The sequence below is a fragment of the Lycorma delicatula genome, chromosome 4 (genome assembly GCF_047948215.1).
Source record: "Lycorma delicatula isolate Av1 chromosome 4, ASM4794821v1, whole genome shotgun sequence".
Lineage (NCBI taxonomy): Eukaryota > Metazoa > Arthropoda > Insecta > Hemiptera > Fulgoridae > Lycorma > Lycorma delicatula.
The window spans coordinates 182,891,301-182,907,894 of NC_134458.1; the positions used below are offsets into that span (position 1 = coordinate 182,891,301).

The 16,594-nt window shown below is 30.0% G+C and overlaps 2 protein-coding genes across 4 annotated transcripts in view; one reads left to right on the forward strand and one right to left on the reverse strand.

The window, feature by feature from the left end:
• The window catches only part of LOC142324137 (pleckstrin homology domain-containing family A member 3-like), a 37,370-nt gene extending 25,390 nt beyond the window's left edge, over positions 1–11,980 (reverse strand). For both annotated transcript variants that reach the window (XM_075364823.1, XM_075364824.1), the window contains exons 1-5: positions 11,861–11,980; positions 10,885–11,001; positions 6,891–7,058; positions 6,291–6,394; positions 3,523–3,672 (exon numbers count right to left, since the gene is read on the reverse strand). In XM_075364823.1, coding sequence (XP_075220938.1) covers positions 3,523–3,672; positions 6,291–6,394; positions 6,891–7,058; positions 10,885–11,001; positions 11,861–11,900 — 579 coding nt within the window. In that variant the 5' untranslated portion in view covers positions 11,901–11,980. The remainder of the gene's footprint in view (positions 1–3,522; positions 3,673–6,290; positions 6,395–6,890; positions 7,059–10,884; positions 11,002–11,860) is intronic.
• A 314-nt stretch (positions 11,981–12,294) lies between these two features.
• Positions 12,295–16,594, forward strand: part of LOC142324138 (ankyrin repeat domain-containing protein 13D) — a 74,095-nt gene continuing 69,795 nt past the window's right edge. The window contains exon 1 of one of the 2 annotated variants that reach the window (XM_075364825.1): positions 12,295–12,738. In XM_075364825.1, coding sequence (XP_075220940.1) covers positions 12,610–12,738 — 129 coding nt within the window. In that variant the 5' untranslated portion in view covers positions 12,295–12,609. The remainder of the gene's footprint in view (positions 12,739–16,594) is intronic. The other variant, XM_075364826.1, reaches the window with a different exon arrangement.

Below are 16,594 nucleotides of genomic sequence, written 5' to 3' on the forward strand. Positions count from 1 at the left end.
CTAGAAAACATATGGTTATATGAAAAGCTGATTTATATTAGGTATTACTATTTTTAGTCTACTGTTGCCACATGAGACAAACAAACTTTTCATGAAACAAGTTTTTGTTGTGCGTTACAAAAATGAGTGATATTAATTATGTGCAATCAAGTTTTGTGTTAAACTGTATGAGAATGCTACTGAAACTTTTTCAAAATTGAAAAGGGTAAATGCAGATGATGCACTGTCACGAGCCCAAGTTTTTAGGTGGTTTAAAGCATTTTCAGATGGCCAGGAATCAGTTGCCAACGATCCATGCTCTGGAAGGCCGTTAACGTCAAAAAGTGATACGATGTTGAGCGAATCTGAGACTTGATATGGTATGACCAGTGATTAACTGTGAGAATGACTGCAGAACAATTGAAATTGAACCATACCACAGTCTGAACCATACCAAACTTTGTGCAAAATTGGCCCCAAAAAACATCACTGTTTAACAGAAAAACAACAGGGTGGACGTGTGCTGCAATCTTCTAGGGTGATTGAAACTGATCCTGATTTTCTAAAAAATGTTATCACTGGCGATAAATCTTGGATAATGGAGTGTGACCCAGAAACAAAACGCCAGAGCAAGCAGTGCACACTTCAAACTCACAATGTCCCAAAAAAGCAAAAATGAGCAAATCAGAATCATGCTAATTTGTTTGATAGTAATGGCATTGTCCACAAGTAGTTTTTTGCCTACAGGACAGACTACACATCAATATGTTTCCAGGGAAAAGAGTTGCCCGCGTAAGACCAACCATCAAAGACAATTGGATGCTGCATCATGACAATGCACCATGTCACACTGCAATTAATGAGTTTCTGGCAAAGAAAAGCATTCCTGTAGTTCCTCAACCATCTTATTCACCTGACTTGAGTCCCTGCAACTTTTTCCTGTTCCTGATTTTAAAAATAGACCTCAAAGGATAATATTTTGGAACAGTAGAAAACATTAAAAAAATTGTAACCGACTATCTGAATGATATTCCGGTTTCTGAGTTATGAAGAATGAGTAAACTGTTTTAAGCATTGCGTGGCTTCCCAAGGAACTATTTTGAAGGTGGTAGAGTCCATGTATAATCAGATTGTAAACAAAAAGTATTTCTGAATCAGTCTCATTAATTTATTTACAGACCTCATATGTTTTTTTATGATCAGTATTTAAATTCAATATTTTAATCGCTCTTCTGCTACAGTTCAGCTAGTTTATGTGAATGACCTCCCTTAAATGACTCAGATCATTACTGTACAACTTGGAGTTGAAACTCCGACTCTTGGGGTTAATTCAGGTATAATTTGGAATTGTGTTTGCTGAGAGTCTTCCTGACCACTCTTCACACTCCTGTGATGTCTGCCACTCTAGCAATTGTGAATTTCCACTCGTAACAATTTTCCTAGCTCATTGCTGCACAGACCTTCTCCATTAAATTACTCAAAGAGGTTTCTATTATGGATTAATCGGTCTGATTTAGAATCTGATGTTATCTTTCTGCTCAACCTTGCAGTCAATTATGAAATTGTACATATGTCCCTCACATGGTCACAAAAATGGATGTAACACAAATATGGAATGTCAACACCCAACATATTGACTCATTCAGGTCACTGGTCATCACTACCAAAAATGTATATTAATTTTTTATAAGGTTAATCACAGGATTTTTCAATCACACCTCATAACACAATAGAAATAACTTGACTCATCTACAACAAAGTTAAATACTAACGATTTTTCAGTCATTGTGTAATTTCTTCTTGTTACCCAGCTTTTTCAGCTGCACTGTGAATCAACTATTTTCAACAAGGTTTTCTTGTTATGGTATTTCTTCACATCTACTACCTTTCTGAATTTTCTTCATTCTTTCTATCCACTGTTCTGTACGCTTACCTCCTATTCTCCATCCATTATCTTTCATTCTACTATCGCTCTAGAACCATTCTTCACTCAATCTATCTTCAAGCCCAAACCATCATAACCTGCACATCCCTTTTATACTTCAAATACCCATTTTTTGTTCGACCTGATTCACAATCCCATATATTCTCACTTTCCTTCATTACACTTCTTTGAAGGTTCATTCCAATCACCAGGGTTCTCTGCTTTATATGTTTTTCTTTTTTCTGTTTTTATTTTTACAATTATGATCACAAATAAGCCTTCAGATGTATTTCAACAGTAAAAATGAGGTAGATGATAAAACAATACTCAAAAGATGCCAAACCTTGCCAGGAATTGAACCCACAGCCAGCTGAACTCAGAGTCAGTGTCTGGCTGACTACTATTCTGAGCTCCACTGCTCTCATTGCCAATAGTCTTACTTTATATGTAAAAAATTGTAAAGAAATAGTTTTCACATAACACACACACACACACACACACACACACACACACACACACATTGACATTTCACACTAATCTTCTTAAAGTAGGGAAAACTTTCAGATGGCTTTCTGTAATCTTTATGTACTTTCCTGTTTTATTTTTCCATCTTCTGTGACCACACTCCCAAGACATTGAAACAATTCAAAAATTAAACATTCTATAATCTAAAATTTTATTAATATTCCCTTTATTCCCTTTCTTCTTTCTTGTCTTAAATATTATTTGTTTAACTTTTCTCTAAGCTAATCCTCAGATTATAATTTTTTCCCCAAGACATCATTATTATATAATAAAATTATCTTCTTTATCTCTAAATGTTTAGTACCTTTCTTTCAAATTATTAAAAAATTTTAGTTAAATGGAGCTATAAATCCATAACTTTTTCATTGTGCAAGATGCTTCTGCAACCACAATTCCACATATAAAAAAGTACGTAATTAGGACATATTTTAAGTTAAATATATTTCCTCATGCTGGTCAACAAATTTATCATTAAACTGTAAGATTATAAACAACCACACATTTCCTTTTTCTCTTCTAATAATTTCCACTTCCTTTCACGTTTCATTCATTGGAGATGAACACAGTATCATGTCTTCCATGTAAATTACTTTCTCTTCAATTGACCAGCCAATTTAAATAATAGTTAGCTTCTATATTAGCTGGTCATAGTTTAATTTTTAGAAATGTTCTGGTTTTTTTTCACTTAATATTTCATCCATCCCATTTCCTCGTTAAAATGCATACAAATGCATGACCAGACTCATAATAAAAATAAAATCTGGAATTTGAAGCCTCATCTTTGACATGCATATTTAATTTACATATTATGAGGTCCTGGTTTAACTGTTAAGCATTATAATTCCAGAAATGGCTTTTTTATAGCTTTTGTAAAGAAAACAGAGTTTGCAGATAGGACAATATTGTCAATTTCCTCTATAATCATGATATAAGACAAACAAACCCACCCAAAGAAGTGTTTCAAGACTCCCTAAAGTCAATGAATGAATAAGTAATAGTCTCTTTTAAAATTCTTTAGAAAATTAGTATAGATAAAAAAAAGAAGCCAAGGGGATTCGCTAATGTAACATTCCTCTAATTAATAAAAATGATACCTTTGGTTTTACAGGATAATGATTATTAACAGGAATGATTTCAGGTGTTAAAGTTTGACTATGATCACTGCACATTTCCATACAGTCTTCCAACGTTTTAATAAATGTATCGCAAGTAACCTCTAGCAGACTGCTTCCTTCTTCTATTTTCTAAGCAGAAAAGAAAACAAATGTTAGAAAAAAATGCTGTATTAAATAGAGCTATTTACCTAAGAAAATATATACAATTATGAATTCATATGTTACCATGTTCACTGCCCATAAATTGTAGAGGTAAAATTTGCTAATTTTTTATTAAAATCTACAGGCATCAGTTAAAAATGTTTTGAACATGGTTTATTATATATTTAGATCCCAGTGACTGGATTTTCTGATTTTTTTTTTAAAATTTGCTTAATATATTTAATTACTGCGAATCACAAGCATGTAAATAATAATAATCATAATCATGTTGATGTAAGATGATGTTTCACCATCAAATTGATATTTCACCTTAAATTATTGTTTTTTATTATTTTAACTTCCAGGCAAAATGAATGGAAGAGAAAGAAATTAGAGTGCACAATACCAGCTGTTTGTGTTTTACACATTTTGCAAATATTCATAAGTTTCTATTATCTTTGGACTCTGTCTCCTAGATTAAACTGAATTATCATTCATAAATACTTATAAACCAAAATCCAGTTATGAGGGGTCCATCAATATACGTCCTTGAAACAGCAGTTTTAAATTTTAACCTGACTGATAAATATCTGAATTGTTAGACTTTATTAAATATACCAAGTGTTTCTTCAAAGACTATTAGATCATTCTCCATTAACATTTTAAAAAGGTTTAATCCATACATATGGATTAATTCACTTGATGAAACAGTTACGTATTATGAAAGTGTTTTAAAAGAAACACAGAAACATTAAAAAAAAAAGAAGAAAGAAATAAGTGAAATCTTTTATTAATAATTTATCTATGTTATGATTCATTTCAACAAATTATTAATTAATACATACATTCATTTAAATATATATTTTTTTATTTTTTATTTTGATCATGTGACAACTATTAGATTTTAAAACATTGCTAACATACTAATTTGAGGAACTGCTATTTTGATTTTGAAATTGTATGTAGTTTAACTGTTTGGTGATAGAGTTGGGGATGTTAAACATGCTATTACAAGGTAAATGTTTTGAGAAATTATCTGATTGTATTTTGGTTGTTTAAAAAGTATAAAAAAAATTATTCTAAATAATTTAGATTAAAATATTGCTATATAATTATAAATAACATTAGTCACCCCAAAGGAATCAACATCTAGTGCTGCATAACTGTGATAATCCAAAAGAATAAATTTATTAAACTGGTATCTTCAACAAACTTTATTTAATCTCTTCTTTACATTATTTTATGTTTCAGGTTGTTATACACAAAAACATTTTAAATATAATGATTCCATAAGTTCATTAACTGTCATCATCTAATACAAAATACAATAGTAAGAGATAGTAAATAATAAAAAGTAATGTATATTGGAATGTAATGGGACAAAAAAATGTTCCACAAAGAAATTGGTGCTGCCATCTTGTAGTTTCATTCCTGTACAACTAAAATTCCAAAACTCACTGACCTATGCCCTCTCATTTTCTGTCAGTCATTACTTTTATAAGTCACAAGTACTTCTGCTATGTCAATAAATCTATAACAATGTACATTGATTGAATTTTTAACAGCTGAAAAGTGAACACTAGTGATATTATCTACTAAAAGCTATTTATGATGATGAAACTGTTGATCAAAGTTCTATGAATAGATGGATAATTAAATTTCATGCATCAAAAGCTGGTGAAATGAATTTTGAGGATGACCTCACAGTGATCAACCAGTTTCTGTGACTGATGGGAAGGACCAAAAGGAGGTGGATAAATTGATTCAAAATAACCATTGCATCACACAAAAATGCATTATCACCCATTAAAATAATGAGTAGGACACATTATTGCACAACAGGGCTGCAGTAAAATCAATTTGTTGTGGGTGTCACACTTACAGAAAATAACAAATAGCAACAAAAGGAATGTTGTAAACAGCTTCTAAAACATTATCATGATGAGGGAATGACTTCCTTTTCTATATGGAATGGGAGACGTCAATACAACCCAGAATAGAAACAGCAGAGCAAGGAATAATGGCTGGTTCCACAATAAAAAAAATTTAAAACGCATTCCTCCACAAAAAAAATTCTCTTGATGTGTTTTGGGATTCCAAACACGTGTACATAACTGACAACCTGGAAACTTGGTCGACTATAAATTTTGTGCAATGCTAGTTATGTTAAAATACCTTTAGGGACATACGTGTTATGTTTTACAGTTCACAGAGTCGATAATTCAGCAACACAATAACACTTAACCTCACACACTGCATGCAACTGCCAAGGTTCTTGTGAAGTTGAAATTTGAACCTACATTACACCCTCTATACTTACCAGATTTGTTACCCTGCAATTTTCAATTCCTTCTGAAATTAAAGGCATTTATTTCATCCTGGATGATGAACTGAAAAACATAATGAGGTCATGGATTAAGAAAATACAGTCAGTATTCAATAAGCTGATGAAATGAGAAAACTGGTTCATCATTTGGAAAAATGTGAATACACAATCACCATTGGCTGTAAATGATGACTACATGAAATAATAAATGAAGTTTTTTAGTTATATGAAGTTATATAGATATAGTACTTGAGAAATAAAACTCTACATCCTTACTAACCTGTACATCTTGTGTTTTAGAAGCTTCTTTTATAGTATGAACTTGTTGCATTAATAGATCAGCATACAACTTCAATTCAACTTTTCTACTTCTCAGTTTATCACCTATAAAACAATAACCAAACTTTTTACATCTATACAACAATCTTATAAAGGTGCTTATGTATTTTCTACAATATAATGTAAATGATTCAGTAGTCTCTAAATAATACAACAGAAATATAATTGAACATTTGTCACTCTGAAGACTAAATATAATAAATGGTTATTTGAAAGCTGACATTTTCAAACAATAAACCATATAAGATAATGTAAAATTTAATACTGTTATACTGTGCTACAAAACTCAGATTTTATGAAGTTGACTGTAAATCAGATTATCTGACCATTTTATTGTTTCTTTAGAGTACGGCTTTCAATAATCATTTACAACAATCTTACAATGGGTAGGAAGAATGGAATGCTAAAGATTCTGAGTAATTTGATACAACAACTACATCCAAGGAAATGCTTCACTTCCAACCTGCCATATACCAAGAGTAGGTTTAAAAAGATTTGAATAATTTCTTAAATAAAAAAAATAAGTTAAAAAAACTCAAACCTGATGAATGTGTTATTGTCAGAGGTGCAGTTGCAGTAGTAAGACATGCTTTTGAACTTCCAAGTGCTACCAACCATTGCTGTCTCTCTTGTGAAGTCGCAGCTCTAAGGTACATATGTTTTTCACCTGGTATAACCAGGTCCATTCTTGTATTATCAACATTACTTACTAAACAGACAAAAAATTATACATTAAGAAAAAAACAAATATTAATAGCAGTTCAAACAGAATAATAATAAAGCAGTCAATTCTTGTTTTTTTTCTGAGTTTTTCATTATTTAATTTCTTCTTCTACGTTGTTATTTTACGTTAAGAACAAATATATAAAGGAAAACACAAGTGACAAAATATGATTATAAGATAGAGTTAACCAAAACTAAGAAAGTATCAATTTTTAAGAATTTGAGTGATTTGATACAAAGATTTTATTTCATGAAAATTTGAGGGAAATAACCTCCCAGGCAAGGAATCTTGGTCTTTTAAAGAGGATGAGCAAAGATTTATTATATTCTTGTTTAAAACACTTGGTAGAGCCATCAGGAATATTGCTCTGTTATTTGGAATAGTGGGAGAAACTTAAATACTAATATGAAAAAGTCTATTCAACAAAAATTCATAGCGTGCCTCAAATGGAAAGGATTTGTTGAATGCATTCGGAGCGAGTTGGAGATTTATGTTCTCTGTAATTATAGAAGGTCTACTGATGTATCTACTTCTTTAAATTTATGAGTGGCTTCTTCTTTGATAATATTTCTTTGATTGGTTAAAAATTCACTATTATATTTTAGAATTTTCATTATAAACAACACTCCAAACTCACTCTTGCTACAAGATTCATTAATATCAACACAGTAGAAGAAAAAATTGACATTTTTGGACATGAGACAGTATGTCTGATGAGCCCACTTATAGATCAACTGATCTTTATTTTATTTATAAATAAATCAATAAATATATATATATATATATATATATATATATATATATATATATAAAACAACTAATGTTATAAATTTCTATGTGTCTGCATACACATTTTATACCTGTTATAGAAGATAACAGGTATAAATTATTTTATAACAGGTAGTGTTATTTGTTATTACTGCTTTACTACTATTATTTGTTTGTTAATTAATTAATGAAATATATTATAAAGTTTAAAATAAGAACCAAATGTAATATACAAAAGTTAATTACTGTTTTGGTATAAGATTCTTCATTTTCCATCTATAACTGGCCACAGTTGTGTAGGCGGAGATGGATGGTTATAGAAACCCGTCCCCAAAAATAAAAATTACAGACAATAATTAATTAAGTAGTAATTTACTTAACACAAAGATTCACCTAAAAACGTCTCTTGAAAGGTTTAACAGAAAAAAAATATCCATAATAAAAGTAGTAAAAAATCGATGTAGATCACTCATGTATTTTAAATGAAAATAGCTTTATTCATGAGGTCCATGCAGTAAGTCTCCAATCACCCAAACGTAATGGTATGATGCCATCCATCCATCTTGAGATGGTATAGTAAAGTATTTTAGGTAATTTATCAAAATTCACAAGTACTCTTGTGGTTGCAATTTAATTAAACAAAAATAAGAATTAGTGGCTTGAATGAGATTATATTCAGTACTCATGGTCATTTCTAGATAAAAATAAGTGAATAAAAAGCAACATTTATGCATTAAATTGAGAACTTCCAAAATGTTACACAAAGACTACTGGAAGGGATTTACATAATATTAGAAGTGATTTAATAGTTTCAAACCAGAATAAAAATCAATTAATGGGAAATTTCTACAGGTTCAACATCAACTGATGACAATCACGTTAACCTATTAATTACTTAAATTTAAGTAATTAACTCCAGGTGTCTGGATTTTAAATGAAATGCCCCAAAAGCAGGAATTGGTAGAAGTTTATGTGAGCTTGGTTTTATTAAAGAATTAAGCATCCATCATGTAATAAAAAGAATGGTTTGATTAAACAAAAATAAAACTCTGGTACCAGTTAGCTGAATTAATGTTAATAATGAGACCTTTTTGATAAATTTTGTAGCAGGTAATGAATGAGATGTGCGTTACAAAATATAACCATCTGACCATAATTCAAGGGTGAAAACCATCACCATAACCATAAAAAGGTCACACCAAATTCACGTCATACTGATTAGAAGGATGTCAATCATCAGCAATTTGTAATAAAAGTGACCACTAAAAAAAAATTATTTGACATTATGCATTATTAAGGAATAAGCCTTAAAAATTCATAGATGCAGCATAATTTCTTATTGATGAGCTTTTGTCAAATGTGATGATGCACCCTACTTTCCCAACTTGGGTTCTGTAGACTACATTTTATTTAAAATTGTCTAGGAAATCTGCTTTTAAGTTAATAGAAGAAAAAAGGCAATTCATTATGATACTATACCTAAAAAAAAATTGGAGAAAAGTACATTAGCAGTGGAAATAATACTGTAGTAGTACACTGGAATAATATACTACTTACCAAATAAACTCTTTTTTTTTTTGTAAAAAGGATTGGTTTCTGTATGGAGAACCTCTTACTTTGGGCAATAATGCTACTAACATTAACATATCAATCAAGAACTGAGAATTACAAAATGTGAATGTTATACAATTACATGTTTCTTACAATAATAATTTAATTCCATTGGAATATTCAAATTAGAATTTTCAAATTATTTTAACAGAAACTGGTAATTATTAAACAGCCATCACTTGATTGATTTACTGTAACATTGACATAGTTACAGTTTAATTTTTGTAATCTGTGATTAAATTAAAGGCTATTTTTTCCTTTTAATATTTTTAAATGTGAATATATTTACTATTAAGTTCAGAAAATGTCAAAATGGTATTGGTGATCAATGAGACAAATTATTAAACTATCAATAACTCAGATTTTGATCTTAATATGAACATTTAAAATGAATATGATAAATTGAATTATATTTGATGTTTATTCTGTCATGTTCATAAAATAATTCTTAAAAAAAAAAAACAATTTATAACTAAATATAAAACTATTTTAAATTTTATTTGATAAATTATTTTATCATACTTAATAGATATTTTTATTCGCAAAACAAATTGCTGAAGAAAGAATATCTTGTGAACAGGAAATGTCTTGAAATTAGCCAATAGAAATTCTGTGAATGGTAAATGTACCAATGAAAGGCAAAAATCAAACAAGAACTACAGTCCCAATACTACTCAAGAGACCCCAGGTATAATTATATAAGCATCTATGGGTTTAAATTTAGAATTTTAGAATTTTTTATGAGCAATACCTCTCTCTTCAACAGTAAAGTGATGAACTAATTTCATCACAGGTCACAATAAAACTAAAAATTTTGTCTCAATCTCCTTAAAAATGGCTAAAGAATACAATTCACAGAAGCTAAATAATTTATTCTTACACTCTATTATGAGTAAACAAGGAATTTCTTCCACATACGTTTTTGACCTAGTAATTACTCAAAGACTTGTGATACCAACTGATAACTTATATGACACTTGTACAGTGGTGATTTACAGATTGACCTAAACAATCTATTAGTTTAAGGTAACAGAATCTTGGTTGTGCAAATATAAGATAAATTTCAAACCTTTTCCTTCTAAATAATTTGGCCTAATCAAATATGCTTTTTATAACAAATATTCATTCCTTCTTCAACTACGTCTCAAATTTAATAAAAATCACAAGAGGTCTGACCACTTTGTTGGAGACATATTTTACATGTTGTGCAGCACTGTTTGCTCATGTCATAACAGTGCCTGGCTGATTAAGTTGAACAACGCTTGAGTTGATATGATCTGCAAGGTTAAATATATCTGAACATGTCATAGTAGTATTTTAGATACATTAAAGTAGGAATAGAGCAAAAATCTCTTTTACAATTGAATTATCACTGAAACATAAAAAGCTCTAACTTCTATTTAAAAATTAAACTGCAATCTCTAAAACATACCAACTATTTCTAAAGCGGAAACCTTCATGGAACCCTTACAACCCTGTCCAACTTCTTCTTGCGACATATAATATGACAATACTCCATCTTCCAATATAAACCATCTAGTCTGCCAACCTAAAGAAAAGTAATAAATAAAACTAAATATATTAAAAAGGACTACAAGAGATTAGAGATATACCTTAATGTGTTTATTACAATCCTAACAACCATCCTAAGCAGAACAAGAACCCACACCAGGTATATTCATTATACCTGGCATGGGTTACTTCATAATACATGGTGTGATGCACACCCAATTATCTTGCACAGTATCAATAAAGAGAAAACTATACTTATTTTCGTTGAGTTACAATTGTAACTCAACGTAACAACCAAATTAACATACTCTTTTCTGTTGAGAGAGAATGTACAATTTACTTCAGACAATAACTAAATTTTAATGACATCTAAATAAAAAATAAATTCCAGCATTTAGCTAGAAAATAGTTCATTAAGTAAACTGTTAGACATAAGACAAAGTTATAGAAATGTTTTTGACATAAATAATGGAGGATAAATCTAGCTGCATTACCTGTTGATGTACAACTAATCAAAATTACGATATAGCAAAGGGTAAATTGTCATAACAGCAACCTTTAATTTATCAAATATTTTTGTTTTGACAATTAACTGATTAATATTGATTTTTCAAATCAAATTTCATTATATTTATATGTAGTAGTTGTTAATATAGATGTTGACATATGGCAACTCATAGGTTGACTTCATGCAGTTATAATTAAATACAGCACAAGAATAATCAAATGAACGAATAAATATTTGGTAAATCAATCAATATATTTGGAGTATTTTTTTTTTTTTAAACAAGAATCTATTTTTTGATGACAGGTTGATAATGGCGCATCTTACATAACATATAACCTTAAATGAAAGTTTATGAATTAATTATTTTAATAAGAATATAATATTGTACCACTCCAATAATTTGTCCACTTCCAAAGAACACCTTCCATAAATATATATTTTTCTGCTTAGCAATAAAAACACTCAAATCAGTATAACACACAACCGCTGTGACATTACTTAATTAAACAAAAATACCAACATAAAAAAATAAACATTAATATTTTTGTATTAACAAAAGTGTATTTTTACAAAATTATTTAATTCTCAAAAGTTTTGATTTTAACACTAAATGATAAAATATGAAATTTAGCCAAAACAGTATAAACCATGAATAGTATAATAGGTAAATACTTCTTTGAAAAGATGATAAAAAAAATTGAACGTCTGTTTACATAACCTTTAAATGGCAGGAGAAAATTTTACAATATGAATTTTTACTACTTTATATTTTTTTAATCGTTTTTATGAAAAAATGTTAGCTTAACACTCTTTTATGTGTAATATTTTCTTTACAGTCGCAAAAATAGTATTCCTTGGTTGGCAGTGATTTTTTGACAGTGACAATGGGTCCGATTTCTAATGGGCGTAGGCCTCGTACGAATCTGTTTTATTTATGACATAGTTTGCTTTTATTTTTATTTAGTTAACTTTGCAGTAATTTTATTAATAACAATCGTCCTTTTTAGTTTATAGAAAAGTATATTGATTTTATTCAAGAACTGCAATGTTATTGATTGTGTGCGGCTCATAACCTTATTTACTTTCGGCATTTCGTTAAATCTATCGGCACGGTAGTTACAATCGAGACAGGCTGAAATGGCTGAAGCATCGGGTCAACCTCGAATCACTCTGGATGATATTAGAAAGCAGTTTCCTTTACATTTGTTTGTGTGGCAAAATGATTATGATAGGTTGAAGAAAGAGCTTGAAAACAATATTACTTCGGTGAGTTTTTTTAATCATAATTTTGCAGTATTAAGGCTGTTCATAACGAGTGCTGTCCATCGTTTAATAACCTAATGTTACATATCGTAATTGATATTTTTATTTTCCTATGTTTCTGACTGATTTGTACGTTGTTTTTTTCATTATAGTGTATGCATTTTTTAATAACTGTGTAGTGCGTCAGTCCAGTGATTAGAATTTATTGACATAACGTTTGTTGCTGACAATATTTTTGTCAGAAGGGGTTTTTCTTTACAATTTGTTTTATTCAAGAACCAGTATTGGCTGTAGTAATATAACTAGCCATAAGTCGTTACGTGAATCGTCTGAACAAACGTGATTAAATATATCGCTAACGAGTTTACTTTGCTCAACTATTTTTGTTAAAAAAAATATAAATAAGTCAGCAAAAAATTTTAAATCCATGTAAATAAGATTTCTATTTTATGAAATATATGTTATATTGATGATGATGATTGTTTTGAAGGGTTAAATAGGATTACAGGCATGTACAATTTCAGATTTTGGTAAACTAATCTCACAAGGAAACAACAGGGGCGAGGGGCTTTGGTAATCTGATAAATTTAGTTAAAAACAAATTTCATAGACTAAAGTAAAAATAAATGTTATCACAATTTTATTTAAAAATATATATATATTTAGTTTGTGTAGAATACAGTAATGCTGTGTAATTTCTTTCTTTTTTTATGTAAAAAAAGTTTATAGAAGCTTATTATATAACTTTGTTTTTTCAGAATGATTAAAGGGTCATACACAGGATTTTATACACATTAATTTTGCTGGTACTTGTCTTCTTTCTTAATTTTTACTGGTAACAAACAATGATTATAATTGTATCCTACTAATTGTGAATGTATAGAAATTGGTGCATTTATTCTCATCATATTTTCTTTTTGGCTTAAAATTGTCAAGAGAGAAATCTTATTTAAAGGATGAAGTTGATGGTAACATTACCTTTTTTTAGAAGGAAGTTACTGATCTGTTATTGCCCACCATTATGAAATCATTTATTGCAGTGTGCTAGTGAGTTATTGTGAAAGAAAAATTAGCAGTCTAACTTATTAAAACAGAAATTTCATAGTGGCAGGCAGTGTCATTTGGGGTATTCCATTTTAATTCAACAAATGATCAGTGCATCACTATTTTTGATTTTGATGATATTTGGGATATAACTACCCACCTTTTAGGGACCAAAAAAATATTGTTTTATATTTTTTAAAAGTTTTTTCTTGATTAATAGACTATTTTCTAACGCCACCAGGTAAAAACAGCCATTTTCATCACTGTTTCCATGAGCTGTAGCATTTTATTTTATATTGTACACAGGATCAAAAAAGGTTTTTTGGAAAGTGTAACAATAGAACTTCATCTTAGTGTACTCAAAATTCATTTTGTTACATAACCAAATTTTTTAATGTTTACTGAAGTTAGGTTTACAAATTGCTTTTTCAAATCTTGGACCCAAAATAAATAATGAAGGGCTTAGGGGTAACGCCTGTTTTTTACCTTTTAACTCTTAGGTACTGGAAGTACTTATAAAAAAAAAACTGAACTGTTACCGAGTGTTCTTCATTAAAAAAAAGGGCCCTCAAATCATAAGATTTTGAAAATATCTCATTTTTCAGCCTCAAAAACCAACATGTGGGACAAGTGGCAAAAATCTGAAATGTTTACAGCAGTAAGTACTTTTTATGTACTTTAAAACCATATAAAATTTATGTTGTTACTCCAAGGTGTTGATGAATAATGAAACCAACAAAACTGCTAAAAACACTTCCTTTTAACTGTAAACAACGTATCCAAAAATACTGATGTGTATTTTTTCAGATTATAAAAATTACAACTAAACTCATTAGAATGAATAAATTGATAATTAATAAATAGTCAGTTATAGAAAGATTAATAATTACAAAATGATAAATAATTCAAATACATAAACAAATTGTTCAGTTCACTTTTACCTTATTTTACTCCTGTTAATGGAAGTTATGGATAAATCTTGGACTTTTGATAACAGAGTTAACTAACATAACTTAATGCTTCTGCAATTTTTTTATTGAGTAGAACTGGTAGGTCCTCATTCATTTTTGGTGTAATGTTGTGTCCTCTTCCAGTAGTTGATAGGAAAAGCTCTAGAGGCGTGAGACTCTTTAAAAAATTTTCCAGTTGAACCCATGTTTGATTATCCCTTAAGATTTCTTGAATGAAGTACCAGGACCATGTGGATGGAAAAAGTATATTCGATATTGATATTCCTTTTCATGTATTTTGACTTCACCTAACCACCACTTGTCATTGTACACAGCAGACATAATTTTTACATTTTGTCTTTGGTAAACCTATAAAGCAATCAGAAACACTAATGTCCTTGTACCAATACTAATGTAAATGTTTCTGAATCAGAGGTCGTCTGGGCTTTCAGAATACATTTCTGACTTGTTGGAACATAACTGTGAAAGGTTCTTGTTTATGGGACTGTTGTGATTACCTGATAACAACAAGAACTGAGGTATTTTTTAGTCTCTTGAACATCTTTATTAGAGCAGAAAATAAATGTTATATTTTTAATATTGTTTTTGCACAAATTGTACATTTCAGAAGGTGTAACAATTTGATTGTTGACTGTTCTTTGAAGGCTTGCTTTAATCACAGTCCTTTCTACAGTTCCACCAATACCATCTCATGGTCCTTTTCCAAAGTATGAGGCAAAAAATGCCATTCAGCTGTGATTTCAAAATCTTCTTGATGTTAGCACAGATCTATGATTCTTTTGTTTCTATACTGCGCTTGAGGAGCCATCAGAAAAATTAAAAAAAAAAAAAATTAATTTGTGGTAACAGTGTTTTTACTTTAGTTATAACTTCCTTTTGGAAGCAGAAGAATGATGTTGTAGTATTGTGCTTCAAGTACTCGCTAATCACACAGTAGATTTGGCTTTGTAATTTTCCTTCTTTTTTAAAATATATGAGAAATGCATGTACTGTGGCATAAGTTTTTGACCAGTGGTATGACTAGACTTCATCCTGTATTACAAAATGAAAATTTTGAGGGAAGTCTCCCATTACAATACATTCACCCTTCTGACAGGTTTTCCTTTTTAATGTTGAGGAAATTAGCTTGTTTCTCTGCAACAAAATGATGTCTTCTTAGATTATTTAAACTTTTAGTAAGTTTATCTAAGTACTCTTGAAATGGAAGAATTTGAGTAGTTAGTTCACAACTGTCAACAGAAACCCACTGTTTGAAGATAATTTCAAAATCAAAATCATCCCGGTTCTCTTGCAATAGAGCACTTCATTAGTGCTTAGACATTTTTCATACTGTGGCAGCATGGATGTATCATTTTCTATTTCACATACCATGGTTGAAAGGAGAATTTTATAATCAAATTTTATTTTTAGAGCAGTTAACAGGAGTTTTACATTTTGGTGGGCGACACACACACAAACAGTGAGTACCTGAACCACCATCCTGAAACACAAAATTTCCATATTGGAGAGGTATCTGTTGAGAGCCAGAGTAAGGAATGATTCCTGAAAGAAGACAGCAGCTCTTTCAGTAATTGTTAAGGGCATAGGCCAGAAGGACTTAAACAGCCATATCAACATCACTCACTCAGTCTTCTGAGTACTGCACACCTAAAAGCAATGGAAAACTACAGCTGCTTTTTTCCAAGAAAATGTAATTCTCTGCATTTTCATTTAATAAAGATGGAGGCACCTTCCTTGGTAAAATATTCCAGAGATAAATTAGTCCCCTGTTTGGATCTCCGGGTGGGGAGAACTTAGGCGGAACAAAAAGAACTGGTAGAAAATCTTGGATATCAGATATATTG